Here is a 15,989-nt window from a genome sequence, read left to right on the forward strand (position 1 = left end):
TGATTTTCATATACGCATCTATGCATCCTCCCTGCTTCTTCCATTTAGTGAACTGTATTCACTAACTGTTAGTGACTGTTTCTTCTGAATGGTGAGATTTTTTTTCTTCACATTTTCATTTTTTTAGAGATGGGCCCTGGCTCTGTTGCCCAGGCTGGAGTGCAGTGGTGCAATGCTAACTCACTGCAGCCTTGAACTCTTGGGCTCAAGTGGTCCTCCTGCCTCAGCCTCCTGAGTAGTTGGGACTACAGGCACATACCACTGCACCTGGCTAATTTTCAAATTTTTTTTTAGAGATAGGGTCTCACTACGTTGCCCAGGCTGGTCACAAACTCCAGGCTTCAAGCGATCCTCCTGCTTCCCCAACCTCCCAAAGTGCTGGGATTACAAGTGTGAGCCACCATTCACTCCTTAAAGACTTTTCTGATGAGCTCGGTTGTGATATAAATATGTGATTTTGGTATGGAATAATGAAAAACATTTGGAAATTTCTATCATCCAGTGAACTGTTATTTTCCAAACAACAATGCAGATGTTAAGAATCACATCTGGGTAAAAATTCCATTCAGGGTGCAAGACAGGTCAATGTGTTGTAATGCATCAGGACAGGAAAGTTCATGGATACGATTTCAGATTCCACATGGCAGCTAACCTTTTCTTTTTCAAAATAATGTTTATTTTGAAATAGTTGAAGACTCACAAGAAGTTGCAAAAATAGTATAGAGAGTTCTATGTATCCTTCACCCAGCTCCCCCCAATGATGGTATCTTACACAACCAGATAAAAACCAGGAAAATGATGTGGGCACAATTCTATTAATTTGAATACAGCCCTCTGTAGCATTTCACCAGTTTTTATATGCACTCGTTTCTTTTCTTTTTGTCCAACTAACCTTCAGCAAACTAACATTTGTTGAGTTTTGGTGTTGGCATCAAAAAAGATTTGGTGTTGGTATCAAAAAAGAACATCCACAATAATCAGAAAAAGGACATTAAAATATTCCTCCTCTTTGCAACTACTGATCTGAGGCTAGATTTTCTTCATATACATATAATTATTACTTTTTGAGATGGAGTCTCACTCTCTCACCCAGGCTGGAGTGCAATGGCACGATCTTGTCTCACTGCAACATTCACCTCCCCAGTTCAAGCGATTCTTCCACCTCAGCCTCCCGAGTAGCCGGGATTACAGGCACCTGTCATCATGCCTAGCTAATTTTTGTATTTTTGTAGAGAGGCGGGTTTCACCATGTTGGCCAGGCTGGTCTTGAACTCCTGACCTCAGGTGATCTGCCCCCACTCAGCCTCCCGAAGTGCTGACATTACAGGCGTGAGCCACTGTGCCCAGCCAATTTTCTTCTTATATTTTAACCAAACACACATATCACAACAGGTCGAACACAGAATCCAACTACCTTCAATTAGGCCAGGCATTAAAGACGTTTGTAAAAATGTAAAACAGTATCGCTTTTCTCATTAAACATTTATTTTTTATTTTAAAGACAGAGTCTCACTCTGTTGTCCTGGCTGGAGTACAGTGGTGCAATCATGGCTCACTGCAGCCTTGAACTTCTGAACTGAAACAATACTCTTTCCTCAGCCACCTGAGTAGCTGGGACCACAGGTGTGTGCCATCATGCCCAGCTAATTTTTGAAGTTTTTGGAGAGATGAGGGTCTCACTATGTTTCCCAGGCTGATCTCAAACACCTGGGCTCAAGTGATTCCCCCACTCTGGCCTCCCAAAGTGCTGGGTCTCACTGAATTTTTTTGTTTTGGAAAATATAGTTACTTTTCCTTCAAATGTTATATTAATATGCAATAGATTCTTTATAAATAAATACTTTTTTATCTTAGTTTTCATCTCAAATGCCACCAACACTGATATATGTAACCCTCATAAACCAAGGCTCCTTGAGGCCCTCAGTGGTTTGTAGGATTCTAAGAGCTCAGTGCTCCCTAAGATAATCTGGGTGCCTCCTCCCACAGAGCTCCTGGACTCTCTAACAAAGTCCAGAACCTTTTCATTCATTGATTTAAACACACATAGCTTATTTAGAGGAAATTAAAAGTTCAGAAGCTTCTACAGTGATTGTCAATGGGGGAAATATGATACAAACTGTATATTAAAGTGATCTTTTATTAAACTATTAACTGCTTAGTCTAAATTCAGGTACAGCAGTCAAAGAAATTAAAGTTATTCATCAACTTTGTTGAATTCACATCTTTCATTTTAGAATAACAGCAGACTTTAAGCATGTATTATTTTTCCAGTGTTTAGCTTAGTCTAAGACTGTGTGAGTCTGGTTTGATCCATTGCCGTGAAGAATACACAGACAGCAGCTGTAATGAGCAGATGCATTCCCTCGTAGAGAAGTTTTGGAGAAAATACACTCCATATAAATAAATGATAACGCAGAGATGTCACCAAAATGATATATGTGGAAACTGGAATAGAACAAATCAGTGCGTAGCAGAAGCAAGCATGACTCAGTGCTGAACCGCTGTTAATAAGAAAGAAAATGTGTATTAGCACATGCCACTTACATATCACACATGTAACAATGCTTTTACTTTCAAAAAGACTCCAGTAGCTCCTGCCCTTGGACTAGAGGGCACCGTGTTCCTTCTTCCGCACACACATCCAGTCACTATGGTGCTGGGACAGGTGCCTCTCCAGATGCCCTGGAGACAGGAAAACCCATCCTGCCCCCTTGGAGGCTGTGTTCTAGTGAAGGAGGCAGGAGAAACCAGATATGTAACATGTCAGGAAGAGACAAATTCGTGAAGAAAAATGAAGCAGAGTAAACAGAAGAAGGATGGGTGAGGGCCACCATGTCCCCCCATACACACACCTTGAGCTCTCTAGAAATGCTTCTAAAACTTGACTGTATGTAAAAATCACCTACAGTATGTGCTGGAAGTGCCACTCTGGAGGCCTCCCCCACCCAACAGAAATCTGGACGTGGTTGGTCTGGGGTGGGCAGAGGTCTGCGTCTCCACAAGGCACGGAGGCGCCCGAGGGGACATGAGCTGCAGCCCCAACTGCTCAGCCACTGTCTGCCACTGTCGTCCGTAAAACAGCTCTGAAAAACGCACCCCCAGACTTTGCAGTTATTTAAAAATTATATATCCATGTGCTACTATATCACATGCATTATAAAATACAAACGATGAATACAAAATCACAAAAGGGCGAGATACAAATAAACAAATACAAGTTCTGAGTTTTCTCCCTGCTGTTGTGTGGAGGACCATGTCAGTCCGTCTGGTCTGGGGACACTGGCCCAGCAGGGTTTGCTGAGCAAATTCTCGGAATAAGAGCCACCCCTCGAAGTACGTTAATGTACTCCCCCAGTTTTCAAACCACCAACACACTACATAAATCTCTTCCTCAAAGCAACTTCCTGTGAGTCTGTGATTATTGAAAAATGATAAATTACATTATTGGGCACTTTCCATGCCTCATCCATGACCTCTGATCAAGTTCTGTTAGAAAGAGCCCGGGGGCAGCCCCCAGATCCTCAGTCCTGTCGGCATGTGTGTGTGTCTGGGTGTGTGGGCCCTGCTGCATGTCCTGTAAAGGGCTCCTCAGTCCTGTCGGCCCAGCAGCTCCACCAGGTGTTACTTGAGGGTGTCCTGTAAGCGGCTCCTGCTTCAGTGCTCACTGCTCAGGAAAGGGTGTCAACAGCCACAAAGGGCCAAGGACGGGGCTGTCTCTGGTGGGAGGTGCCCGGTACCTCATGCCCCCAGCGACTGTCTCTGACTTCTCCACAGTCTCACCTCAGCCCCTCATTGGCTCCCCATCTCAGGCCTTGGAGGGCCCCTTCTCCCTCCTGGCTTCTCCAAACACGCCTTCACCTCAGCCTGCCATGTGCTCTGGTCAAACACTCAGATCCTGGGATCTCCCGGTGGGTGGCCGGTGCCTCTGGTCCTTTCATTGCTTTCCTTGCCAGACCCTGGCTCCTTAGGCGGGTCCCCCAAGCCCGTACCGCTGGTCACCACTTGGTATCCAGCCCCACAGGCCGGGGACCCCACAGGGAGGTGGACCCCAAGGTGTCCTCAATACACCCCCTGGTGACAGCAACACCCGGGAAAAGGTGAACATACCGGGCAGGAAGCTTTGTGGCTAAGTGGGCCGTGGCCCCATCCTACCCAGACAGTGCGTGGGAAGTTGTGGCTTAGACATGGCACCACCTTGACTTCAGTTTAACAGTTTTTAGAATTACTCTTCTAGAAGATAGCGGCTTGCTGTTCCCACCACCTCAGCAAAGAGCCATTTGCACTGCAGGGGAGCAGGCAGCCCAGGGTACCAGCCCCTGGAACAGAGGGTTGCCGACCACTCAAGGCCACGTTTTTGACCTTATGGAAACGTATTTTCTCTGTCTACCATTTAGACCTGGTTATAGTTTTCCTACTCTACTGAAACAAAATAGAAACCATAAGTAAAACTTGATGCTTTAAGCTTTTAAAAGGGAAGAAGAAAACCCTATAAAATGAAGGAGAAATGCTCCTTGACTAGGAAAAATATCATATGATACTCTCCAATTGATCAAAATGCTTTCACCTCACTTAATATTTGTCTTTTTCCCTCCCAAATACAAACGTGCCTGGCAATGTAAGAGATGAAAAGTGCCTGGTCCATCAAACTGCAATCTGCAAGCACCAGGGCGGCTGCAAGGCCGATGACCAAACCTACACAGAGAGGAGCCAGGCAAGTACTTCCAGCCCTCAGTCCCCAGCTGGCCACTGAGAGGTGTGCCGTCCACCCAACAGGTGCTTGATCACGCCCGCACAGCTGTAGCACATCCGTTCTCCAGGGCGGAGGTGGAGGCACCTCCACACGCTCACGCCTGCTTGTCCTGACACCTGACCACACGACGTGCTGACAGCCCACCCCAGACGGCCGAGGACGGGGTCTCCTGTTTCTGTAAGCCCAGTGTGAGCACGCAGCTGGCCTCAAAACCAAGTCAGAGAGAGACGTCCCAGGGCAGCTACTGACAGGCGGGCGCCCAGCAGGGGTCTCGTGGCAGACGTTTGTTTCTATGCAGAATCGAAGTCTGGAAGGACGTCTCCACACAGCCCGGCCACGGGGCGTGTCTCCCAGGCCGGTCTGTTGGTGGCTTCCGCCCCCAGAGCCTCAGCTTTCTGCTGGGATGACAAGCTCAGCGCTGACTGTAAATTACGGGGGTCTGTCCACAGACTGCCCCAAAGTGGGCGTGTCAAGCGTCCACAGGCACCTGAAGAAAACACAGGTGAATCTCAGGCATTCTTGTCCCTGGGAAGCTTGCAGTCTGGCCAGGAGGCGATTCTCACCTTGGAAAGGCTCCATGTCAGCTGTGGGAAGGCACGTGCCCACCACTGCTGAAGCAAGGCCAATGCTCCCCTGACCCCTTAATGGAAACCTGTGAGCGACTGAGCGGTCCAGCCCGGGCCCGCCGAGTCTGCGGGGCGTGAGCACTTCCACCATGGTGGACGGTTCCTCTGGCTCAGAAGCACTCATGCTGTAAGAGCCTCAACACAGGACGTGAGCGGCGAGGGGCTCCTTTCAGGGTGGGAAAAGCTCAAAGGCAGGCACAGGTGTGTGTGCCTGGGTGCATGGGCCCTGCCCGCATGTCCTGTCGGCCCGAGGACACCTCTGTGGAACGTCGACAGGTGGCTGGGCATCTGGGCCTGGAGGCAAGGCCAAGGGTCCCTGTGGCCCGGGTCTCAGGAGCTGGTCTGGGAGGGGAGTGAGGCGGGGAGAGGACCTGCGTGGAGCTGAGAGGATGACCTGGCGAAGGAGGCTGTGGAGAAGCCAGAGGGCGGAGCGGGGCCACAGAAACGTGCAGATGCTCTGTGGAGTCACCGGGAGCTCGGCAGGAGAAGCCCCCAAGTGTCCTGGGAGGGCTAGCACGGGGGCTCAGCAGTCAGCACCGCGAGAGCGACTGTTCAGTCACGGGAGGACGCAGGAGCCCTGCAGCCTCACCGCTCAGCGGAGAGGCCACAGCGCGCTCCCTGGGGCTCCCAGCAGGACTGGGGCCTCCGGTCACCACAGGACACAAGCAAAGCTCTGGCTGACCTGCCCAAAGCCACCCAGCAAGTGCGGGGGGCTGGTCCAGTCAGTGCCTCAGACGCTCGCCTGCCTGGGAGGAGGCCGGGCCGCGGCGCGCGATTTCAGCACACGGAGAAACGCACAGGCGCTGCGGCGATTCGTGACTGTGGCTGGCAGCAGGGACAAGCGTGGAGCACGGGGCACTCTGGCAGATGCCGCAGGGGCCACTAGCCCCTCCAAGGCTGTGAACGCTTCCAATGCCCCCCATTGGGCCCCCAGCAACTCCCATTTTACAGATGGGAAAACCAGGCACATGTGAGTCAAATAACTTTGCAGGCCCTGGGGTCTCTGCCAGACCAAGTTGGGAGGTAGAGAATCAACCCCTCGCACTCCACTCAGCACCTGACTCCGCCAGACCAGGCACTGAGGCTGCTATGGTGAACAGAGCTGGTGAAGCCCCTGCCTCACGAAGCCTCCTTTCTTGGGGGAGCAAGAGAGAAACATACGATGAGGAAGCAGAGAGTGTGCGGCGGTGGGAACGCTGCAGAGAACATAGGCGTGTGGATGGGGGGCTGCACCCTTGATCTGGGGTCCCCGGGGGGAAGTCTGCACAAAGCTGCCAGGAGACGGGCATGTGGATGGAGGGCTGCACCCTTGATCTGGGGTTCCCCGGGGGGAAGTCTGCACAAAGCTGCCAGGAGACGGGCATGTGGATGGGGGCTGCACCCTTGATCTGGGGTTCCCCGGGGGGAAGTCTGCACAAAGCTGCCAGGAGACAGGTGTGTGGATGGGGGGCTGCACCCTTGTTCTGGGGTCCCCCAGGGGGGAACTTCTGCACAAAGCTGCCAGGAGACAGGTGGGTTTTGGAGAGGAGACCTCAGGCTCACTGGAGGGAACGAAGCAGACCAGGCAGGAGAGCATGGAGGGCAGGCCAGACGTGGCTTGAAGGGACTTCTCAGCGACAGGGGACGGCGCTCATGTCTCTGAACTTCCCTGTGCCCCCCACCTTGTTTTTCCAACTCAACTCATCAGCGTATGTGTGAAGGGACACGTCCCCAGCTACTCAAGGACGACTCAGAACAGGCACAGCCCCGGCCAGGAGCCTTCTCCAGGGTCCTGCGCGCTCCAGCAGGGTCTCCGGAGGCCGAGAGCCGTCTTTTATCTTCATGTCCCCAAAGGGGAAGGACGACCCACCCTCCATCTGGCCACCAGCAAGCAGAAAAACCAGGGGTGGCGGGAAAAGGAATTTTCCTTCCTGTGTCTCTAGAAACCATGTGCTGGTGTGACCTGGGGAGCCCAGCGAGGCCCCGTCAGACCCGACCCTGGCCCTACACGGACCCCTCAGGCCGGCTTCTGGCCCTTGAGCTTTGGACTGTTTCCTTATTTAAAGAAAACTGTTAGAAAGACTGTTGGACCCATGGAGCTTAGACCCCCTTGCATCTGGAACAAAGTACGACCCTTAAAACCAGGCAGCCGGCCCCCAGAACTGTGCTGACGGCAGAGAGTTGCCTCACCTGTGTGTTTCTGAGCTCAGGAAGTGCACTAAGTGGCTGGCCCACAGCACAGGCCCTGCGTACGTCCCAAACGCTGTCAGGAGCACGGCTGGGATTTCCACGTAGGTGTCTAAGCCCACGAAGCCTGCGGAGATGTCCACGGTGGCAATGTTGTTGGAGTTGCCCTGGAATACAGGAGAAGAGCTGACACAGGCCTCACAACACGTGGCATCAACAGCCATGATGTTAGCATGAACCATGTAGGCAGCCCAGATAACCACGCCAGCACGGACACACGTGTGGTCAGAGGTGGCTGCCCAGCCGTTCCTTCAGACTGCCGAGCTGGCCTTGCCTGGGTGGCACCCCCTCCCCCTGCCTGCGGTGCCCAGGCTGCAGAGGGGCACGTGAGCTGACTGTGCAGAAGCTGGGGCCCCCTCTGAGGAAGGACGCACACACAGACCGGCTGGCTGACTGCAACACATCTAAGACCTTTGTCCAGACACATCGACTTTTCTTAAGACAAGCACATGAACCTCCCCTCAAGGACCCACATCCAAGGGGGCACATATGGCCCTGAGAGGCACAGCTGCTGGGACCAGCCAAGGGGGGAGTTGGGCTGAAGACTAGAACGGGCACCCAGCCAGGTCCCATCTACGGCGAGGTGCTGCCAGTGGGTTATATGGTAGAGGGCAGGCCAGCTGCTGGGGGAGCACAGCCCCTGGTGCAAATTGGTAACTCACATCTGGCTTACCTATCAGACCATGAGGACTCACTTGGTCTGGTCAAACTTCATCTGTCAAGGTTCTGGCCAGTCCCGGCCCAGCCCTGGTAGGTAACTCCCTGCAGGATGCAAGCGCTGATGCCACACAGCTTACCCTGCTCCTAGTGATTCTGGATCCCAAAAAGGGGTCTTCTGAGACCCTGCCTCTCCGGACACAGGCCCCGCCTCTCCACTCCAAGACCACACCCTTCCACTCCTAGGCCCCACCTCTCCACTCTAAGACCACACTCTTCCACTCCCAGGCCCCGCCTCTCCACTCCAAGACCACACCCTTCCACTCCCAGGCCCCACCCATCCACTCCAAGACCACACCCTTCCACTCCTAGGCCCCACCTCTCCACTCCAAGACCACACCCTTCCACTCCCAGGCCCCGCCTCTCCACTCCAAGACCACACCCTCCACTCCCAGGCCCCACCTCTCCACTCCAAGACCACACCCTTCCACTCCCAGGCCCCACCCATCCACTCCAAGACCACACCCTTCCACTCCTAGGCCCCACCTCTCCACTCCAAGACCACACCCTTCCACTCCTAGGCCCCACCTCTCCATTCCTAGGCCCCCCTTCTTGGCTCCCAGGCCCCGCCTCTCCACTCCAAGACCACACCCTTCTACTACTAGGCCCCACCTCTCCACTCCCAGGCCCTGCCTCTCCATGCTCCATCTTTACTGACTGATATCTGTCATTAGCCTGTCATGCTGACCTTTCCTCAAAAACTCATGACATCTACAGTCCGACAGCACATGTCTCTATCAAGCCCAACGAAGATCCCTCTCCAGAACCAGAACTGTTCATGTCCACAAAACACTGGCTGGGTGCTCACCAGCTTGGCTCCTTCCTCCCTTTCCATGCAGACAGCTGTGGGCCCAGGGGGTCCCCAAGTCATGTTGATGCTGCTTCCCCAGCATCTCACAGATGTGCGTTGACTCCTATCCCTGTTGTCTTAGGCCCCAGCCCTTTGACTTGGCTTCCCCTGAGACCCACTGGACTCGAGGCTACTGCCCCTCCTGGACGGTGCTGCCCCAGTCATGTGACTTCTCCACTTTGAAGCTCTTCTGCAGGGAGACTGAGGAGAGAGCAAACAGGCAGAAGCAGCAGGAGACCCTGGAGGGCGGAAGGGGGACACAGTCCCAGATGCCACGACGGGAGCAGGGGAGGAGGACACTGGGGAGGCCACTGTGGCTCTCAGCAGGCTCAGCCAGGCACAGAGACTGCCAGCCATGCTGACATGTCTGCAGCTGCACAGCGGCTTTACCTGCATGACTTCATCTAACCCAACAGTCCTGACATGTGCTTCGTGATTATCCTCGTCAAACAGGGAGGAAACGGAGGCAGAGAGACCCAGGGACTGAGCGAATCTGGAGGGCCAGCAGATGAGCAAGGGCAGTCATGTTCCTGACCCCTGATCTGTTAAGGAACTGCCCAGTCGAGGGCAGGAAGCAGGGATGGGCAGCAAAGCCACAGGTGCCTCCCCGAGGAGATCTAACACTGAGGGGCAGCGGACTCAGCCTCAAAACGGGGGCCGTGGGGAGGTGGGGAGACCAGGGAGGGCTGGGTCCTGGGGAGGCCGGGAGACCACTATCCCCGGTTTACAGATAAGGAAACGAAGGTGTGGCAAGGGCCTGCCGGAGGCCGCCTGGCTTGAACGTGCTGGACACCGGCATCCAGGCCTGCAGTTTTGCTGGGGACACCCTTGTGCCTTGTGTGGACATGGCAGGGAGAGCTGCAGCTGTGTACAAGGAGGACAGGGGCCCGAGCGGGTCAGAAGGGTTGGGGAAGCACCAGGACGGGGCGAAGAAGCTGGCCACTGGCCACCTACTCATTGTACCTGAAGTCACAGACTTCTGTAACTTCACGTCTACCACCTTTGGGCTTCAGGATCAGAGGGATAGACATACAGACAGAAAACCCTGCAACTGTGGGCTGTTCCAGGGAAAGGCTGGGAGCACCAGGAAAGGAGGAGAGGATGGAGGAGAGGCCCCGTCGGTACACAAAGAACTGCACAAGCCTCCTGGGTATGAGACAGCGGACAGGCAGAGACCGGTGCACACCAAGAAAATACAGACCTCACAGTAAAGACCAAAATGGAACCACGACGTTCAGCTGGTGCAAAGTGACTCAGCCTGGGAGTCGGGGCTGGAAGGGAACCAGCAGGGCTGTGCCCACTCTCCTGAGGTTGCCGGGAGGCTGGATGAGGCTTGATCCCTCTGAGGCCCCGTCTGCCTGTCCCTCTATGTCTCTTCATAACTGAGGTGGTTTGGGCTTGTCTGGGATGGGCCTTTAAACACCGGACAGAAGCCCTGGCGACCCACCAGGCTTCAGGGAGCTAACAGTCATGGGGGCACCAACGGTCCCCAGTGTGGACAGCCCTGACACCAGGGGCAAAGGGCATGAATGAAAACAATTATTACATTCATCAATGAAGCAAGTGAACAACGTGATGTCTGTGCTTCCTGAACTGCTTGTAATAAATAGACCCAGGCCTGGCCCAGCAGAGCAGCAATCCGCTGTCTTAAGCACCCACACATCCACACCTGGGACGTCTGTCTTAAACAACTGGCTGTACTTTATCTTATAAAATACACACGAGAGTTCAGCATAATTCACCATGCCACACTGACAGTTCTTTTGCTAAACAAACATTGTAACTTTCCAACTTATGGTAACATTTTCTCAAAGAAAAATTTAAAATAAATATGTAAAAAGTGAAGTCTTCTACCCATGATAATAATGAAAACCTACCTGAAAATAGAAGAATGCTTGACCAAACCAATAATGCATCACAGTAATCTCAGCTGCATCGTGTCTCAGGGGCTTCCAGATGAATTTAGTCATTAGAGTCTGAATCAAGAGGCTAAATGCTAAGACCGGAAGATTATGTGGTCTAAAGAGCAAGGCTGCCAGAAGAACTAATCCACTATATATCTCCCATAAACCTACAGTCTTGAGTTTGAAGTCTGCAGCAATGACTTGAGATTTAAGTAAGTCTTTGGTGCCCGTGAACAGAATGCCAAGGACAAAGACATAAACAAAACGAGCTTCAATAATACCCCTAAAAAAGAGCAAAACAAGTTAGATTCATTAGCACCAGTGAGAAAAATTCAAAAACATTTTCCCATGAAAAACACACCTATCTACCTAGGGAACCAGTAAATGTCCCAGCACTGCTGACTAAAGGAGCCGCGGCACCCTCCCTACCCCCCAGGTCCTGTCACGGCAGTGGGCATGTCTCCTCCGCACAGCAGCCCTGAGGAGCCGCCGCCAAAGGCCCACAGGTGTGTCCTCGTGCAGACTCCTCTGCTGGGGTTGGCTTCGGGGAGGATCTTGCTCATTTGGCTCATCTGGCGGCACGACCCAAGCGGTGCCCTTGTGGCCTGCCTGCTTTGCACAGTTAATTAAAAAAACCCAATGCACTAGTGTAAGATTCAACTCTAAGAAACTGCTGTTAAGTTCATAAATGTTCACTGCACAACTGAGCAGATTTAAAGAAGCGTTTGCACATTTACAGGTACACACGCATGCAGTTTTAGGTAAATAAACACCTGCACATTCACAGGCGCACACGCGTGCAATGGTGCAGTCGTCCAACCCGCGGGCTCTGAGAAAAGGCAGAGCTCTGCTCAGTCCGAGCCCTGCAGCTTACTAGCTCTCCTACTCGGGCATGTCAATCAAGACTTCTGACCCTCGGCTTTGCTAATTGTGAAATGGAGAGAAAATGGTTCTACACTTCACAAAGTCATCCTGGGAATTAAGCAAGGGAATGCAGGGAGTGTTTGGCACACAGTAAGCTCAGTAAAAATAAGTACTCTTATGATAGTTATCTGTAAAGGATACAATTACCCAAAAAATTTCATCTTACAAAACACGGATGTTCCGAAAACATATTTTAAATAAATTTTGTAAATGAAATGCTTCATATAGCCTGCAAAAGCTGATCATTTAAAATAATTATAAATTTTTTATATCATAATAATATTGTGAAAACTGAATTTTCCTATATTAGATTTTCTTAGAAAGCTTTGTACATTAAGAAAGTAAACTTTGATCACTTTAGTTCAAACAGCCTGAGCACTGTATACCATGTGACTGGCAGTGTGGCTGCCAGGAGGGGCCCACATCCTGGCTGAGGAGCTGGGGTCAGGTACCTGGCAACCCCCACAGGCCAAGGTGTGTGCCAAGTTGAGAGTGAATTATAGGCCCATCTGCATTCAAAGAAGGGAGAAATCAGCAAAGGTCACAATCACTGGAGAAGTTTCATAGAAGAAAAGGGACTGGTTTCTGTGTCAAGAGAGGACGCCAGGGCAGGCAGGGTGATGAGCAGGAGGGGCACCATCCGGGGCCTTTGGTGGGTCCTCCTCCTCCCCTGGCCGGGCAGCGCCTGATCCTGCTCATCCAGGCCCACCCCGCTTCCACCTCCACTCCAGCCATCCCTGGGCTTCTGAGTGGAGGACAGTCAGGAACTGAGTGCAAAGGATTTCAGAGTTTCAGTGGATGGCAGGGCCCGGGAGACTGACAGGAGAGCAGCAGCTGTTACAATGATCTAGATCCAGGATGCCTCTGTAGCCAGGACCTATTTACGATCGGGACAGATGGGGACAAAGGACGGAGGCACTTTACAGGAAAAAGGTGAATCAGGCAGTGCGTGTGGAAAGAAAAGGCACACTGGCTAGTTCTGGACACTAGCAAATTACATGCTGCAGGGAGCAGGCCAGGGAAGGGAAGAGAGCCAAGGTCTTGAGATGAGTGATGCTGAAATTCAGTGTATAGATCTGCGAGGAAATGAATTTATTCATACGCTGCACCTTAAACACACACACCCCCAAATGTAACATCCATTTGGATGAGCCCAAAGTCTCAGATTCCAAAGTCAACAGCCTTTGAGATATCTCCACAGAACACCACTGGTACCTGCCCATCAGCATCCTCTCTGCACCAAGCCCCAGCCTCGGATGACGGCCTGCTACACTCTCACTGCCTCAGCCAGGCCTCAGCTCACCCTAACTGCTACCCCTTACTCCCCACTCAGCCAGGAAGTATTTCCAGGGGTGCCCCCGGAGCCCCAAGGCCACCCCTCAGGCTGGCCACAGCCCTCAGCAGTCACCTTGACTTTTGCTGTGATTAGAAAAGCAACACTTATTAACTCTAGACATTGCGAAGATACAAAAATAAGTAAAGAGCAAGACCACAATCTTATGATTTCAGGTCCTAAATATAATCACCAGTATTTTAAGTATGTAGTCTTTCATATAAGTATGAAAAAAAAAAAAAAAGGTACACAATTAGTAAGCTGGGGTCACACTACCATTTTACAGCCCACTGTTCCACAACATGCTTCTCTGTTCTGTAAAAACAGGCTGCCTAACAGCCAGAAGACCCCTTTACAGAGCACCGACCTCACTGGGAGGATCAGTGTATTGCTGCTGGATAATTACCCTGGTTGCTCCTTTTTGCAAGTGTGAAGGACACTTCGGTGGACATGCCTCTGTCCCATCCCAGGCTCCTGCCTCTGCTTATATTCTTGAGATAAATGGAAACAGTCAGCTATTTAAATTTAAATAGAGGGTCACCCACATGTTACAAGCTGCCCTCCACAACGGCCTCTGCTCATCCCACTCCTGTGTTCACCACCACAACACAATTAAAATCAGAAACACGGTTGCTTTGACACAAAGAAAATGGTCCTCCTGGCTGAGCCCTCCCACCAATCAACAGGAGCTCCTGGCCCCTCACGGGCGCTCGTTGTAAATTATGAGGACGGTCTGATTTTCCAGCAAGCTTCATTTTCCAGCTGCTGGGAAACATCCACTCATCATCCTCATCACCAATTACACCCTGACCAGGAAAACAGAACCCATCACATGCTGCCACTGACTTAGAAACCGATTCATGCTCATCTGTCTGTCCCATCACACACCCTGAAGGTTTTATTTTAAATTAAAAAAATCTTACTTCCAAGTGATTTCTCTCCTAAAAGTAACACATAAAACATAAAAATTGCTAACAACGTGGCTGGTTGAGGTTTTCTTAGTTACACTCCAGTAGCTGTTGACACAATCACAATTCACAAACACCAAACTCCAGTGCTCTAAAGACTGGCTTGGTCTTCTCAGTTCATCAAAGAGTAAAGTGGTTCCACGTGCCCCGTGTCTGCCAGTTCATCAGAGTAAAGTGGTTCCACGCGCCCTGTGTCCACCAGTTCATCAAAGAGTAAAATGGCTCTACGCACCCCGTGTCTGCCACGCACTTACTTGGAAATGTCCTTGCTGTCCGGCCGCCACGGGAACCGGACACTCCCAATGGCCGCCCGGTAGCAGTAGACGCCCAGCAGCCCCAGCGCCAGGGCAGCCTTGGACACAGGAGAGCACCCCCTCTGCACTAGCACAAAAACTACGAGGAGGGAGAGGGCAGCCAGGACAGAGAGCTCGGCTTTGTGGTCAGAGCTGAAATGAGATGGAAAATGCCAGCATTACAGCAAACAAACAGCAACGAGATCAATCTACACCGAGTGGCTTTCAAAGAACTGTATTAAAAAATAGCTGATTTTCCCAAAAACCAAAGATTACATGAAATTGTTGGTTTTTATTTTCAAACAAAGGTTCTTAAAGTGTAACATATAAAAGATGGTCAACCTTGCTCACGCCTGCAATCCCAGCACTTTAGGATGCCAACACGGAAGGATCGCTTGAGGCCAGGAGTTTGAGACCAGTCTGGGCCACATGGTGAGACCTCATTTTATTTAAAAAAAAAAAAAAAAGTCAACTCGAACTCCCACTTCTCATTCACAAACGGGTCTCCCACCATCAGATCCGGATGCCCAGAGGCCAGGCGGTGACAAACAGAAACCGTCCTCTTGTTCCCTGGTACCCTAGGGGTCAGCCCTGCACCTACCAGCTCACCTCCTCTCTCCTGCCTTCTCCCATTAACTCAGTAACGCATGATATGTCCCTAGAGCCACATGGCCTCTCACAGGGTCTGCTGTCACCCACTCCTGGGTGAGGAGATGGTGCAGAGGTTGATAGCTTGTCAGAGGGCAGAGCCCGGAGTCCTGACCGCACTGTGGTGGTGCAGCAGCAGCCAGCCCTGGCCTGAGTGAGGGTGGGGAAGGCCGGGCTCCCTTCTGTTTCTCTCACTGCAGCTCCCACTTCGAAGCCTCCCAGGATGACAGGGGGAGACTGGGGCCACACAGGGGCCTGGGCCTCACCCCGGGAAGGGGTACCTGGGTGTTTGTGTATTGGTGCTTTTTAAATGGCACGTGTTTTTACACAATCTTCAGGATTGTTATAATAATAAAGTAGAACATTTATAACAATATAATTGTTACTGTCACAGAAATTGTATGAATGTGGGCTGCCTCAAAATACTGTAATATTTTCAGACTATGGTTGACCTCGCGTAAGCAAAACTGCGGATAATGCGGTTGGGGGTGGCTCTTGCATGTGGGGTGGAAAGCCAGCCAATTCTCTCCTAATGCTTTAATTTTCCAGGAAAGTAAGAAACAAGGTGTCACAGTGCTATTCCGGAACACGGAGCTCCGTGACACACCCGGCTGCTCTACATGCCTGGGATCCGACCCCGATGCTGGGGTGCCCAGCACAACCTCCCACCAGCCCGTCCCCGCTCCGCTTCCTCACCTCTGGAGTGGGGACCAACCAAAGTCCCCTCTCGGGGCTTTCTCTGGAAAGGAA

General features: G+C 51.7%; 1 protein-coding gene across 10 annotated transcripts in view; it reads right to left on the bottom strand.

Annotated features, from left to right (window-relative positions):
* Positions 1-2,117: 2,117 nt before the first annotated feature.
* PIGG (phosphatidylinositol glycan anchor biosynthesis class G) overlaps positions 2,118-15,989 on the bottom strand; it is a 40,844-nt gene continuing 26,972 nt past the window's right edge. For 9 of the 10 annotated variants that reach the window (XR_001114095.1, XR_004027284.1, XM_003280542.3 and 6 more), the window contains 4 exons: positions 14,553-14,744; positions 11,047-11,356; positions 7,546-7,709; positions 2,118-2,501 (listed from right to left, as the gene is read on the bottom strand). Coding sequence is in view for 7 of the 10 variants with exons in the window: in XM_003280542.3 (XP_003280590.1) it covers positions 2,285-2,501; positions 7,546-7,709; positions 11,047-11,356; positions 14,553-14,744 (883 nt within the window). In the remaining 3 variants the exon portion in view is untranslated. Of the gene's footprint in view, positions 2,502-7,545; positions 7,710-11,046; positions 11,357-14,552; positions 14,745-15,989 lie in introns of those variants that run through there. The other variant, XR_004027281.1, reaches the window with a different exon arrangement.

This window comes from Nomascus leucogenys, chromosome 20 (genome assembly GCF_006542625.1).
Source record: "Nomascus leucogenys isolate Asia chromosome 20, Asia_NLE_v1, whole genome shotgun sequence".
Taxonomy (NCBI): domain Eukaryota; kingdom Metazoa; phylum Chordata; class Mammalia; order Primates; family Hylobatidae; genus Nomascus; species Nomascus leucogenys.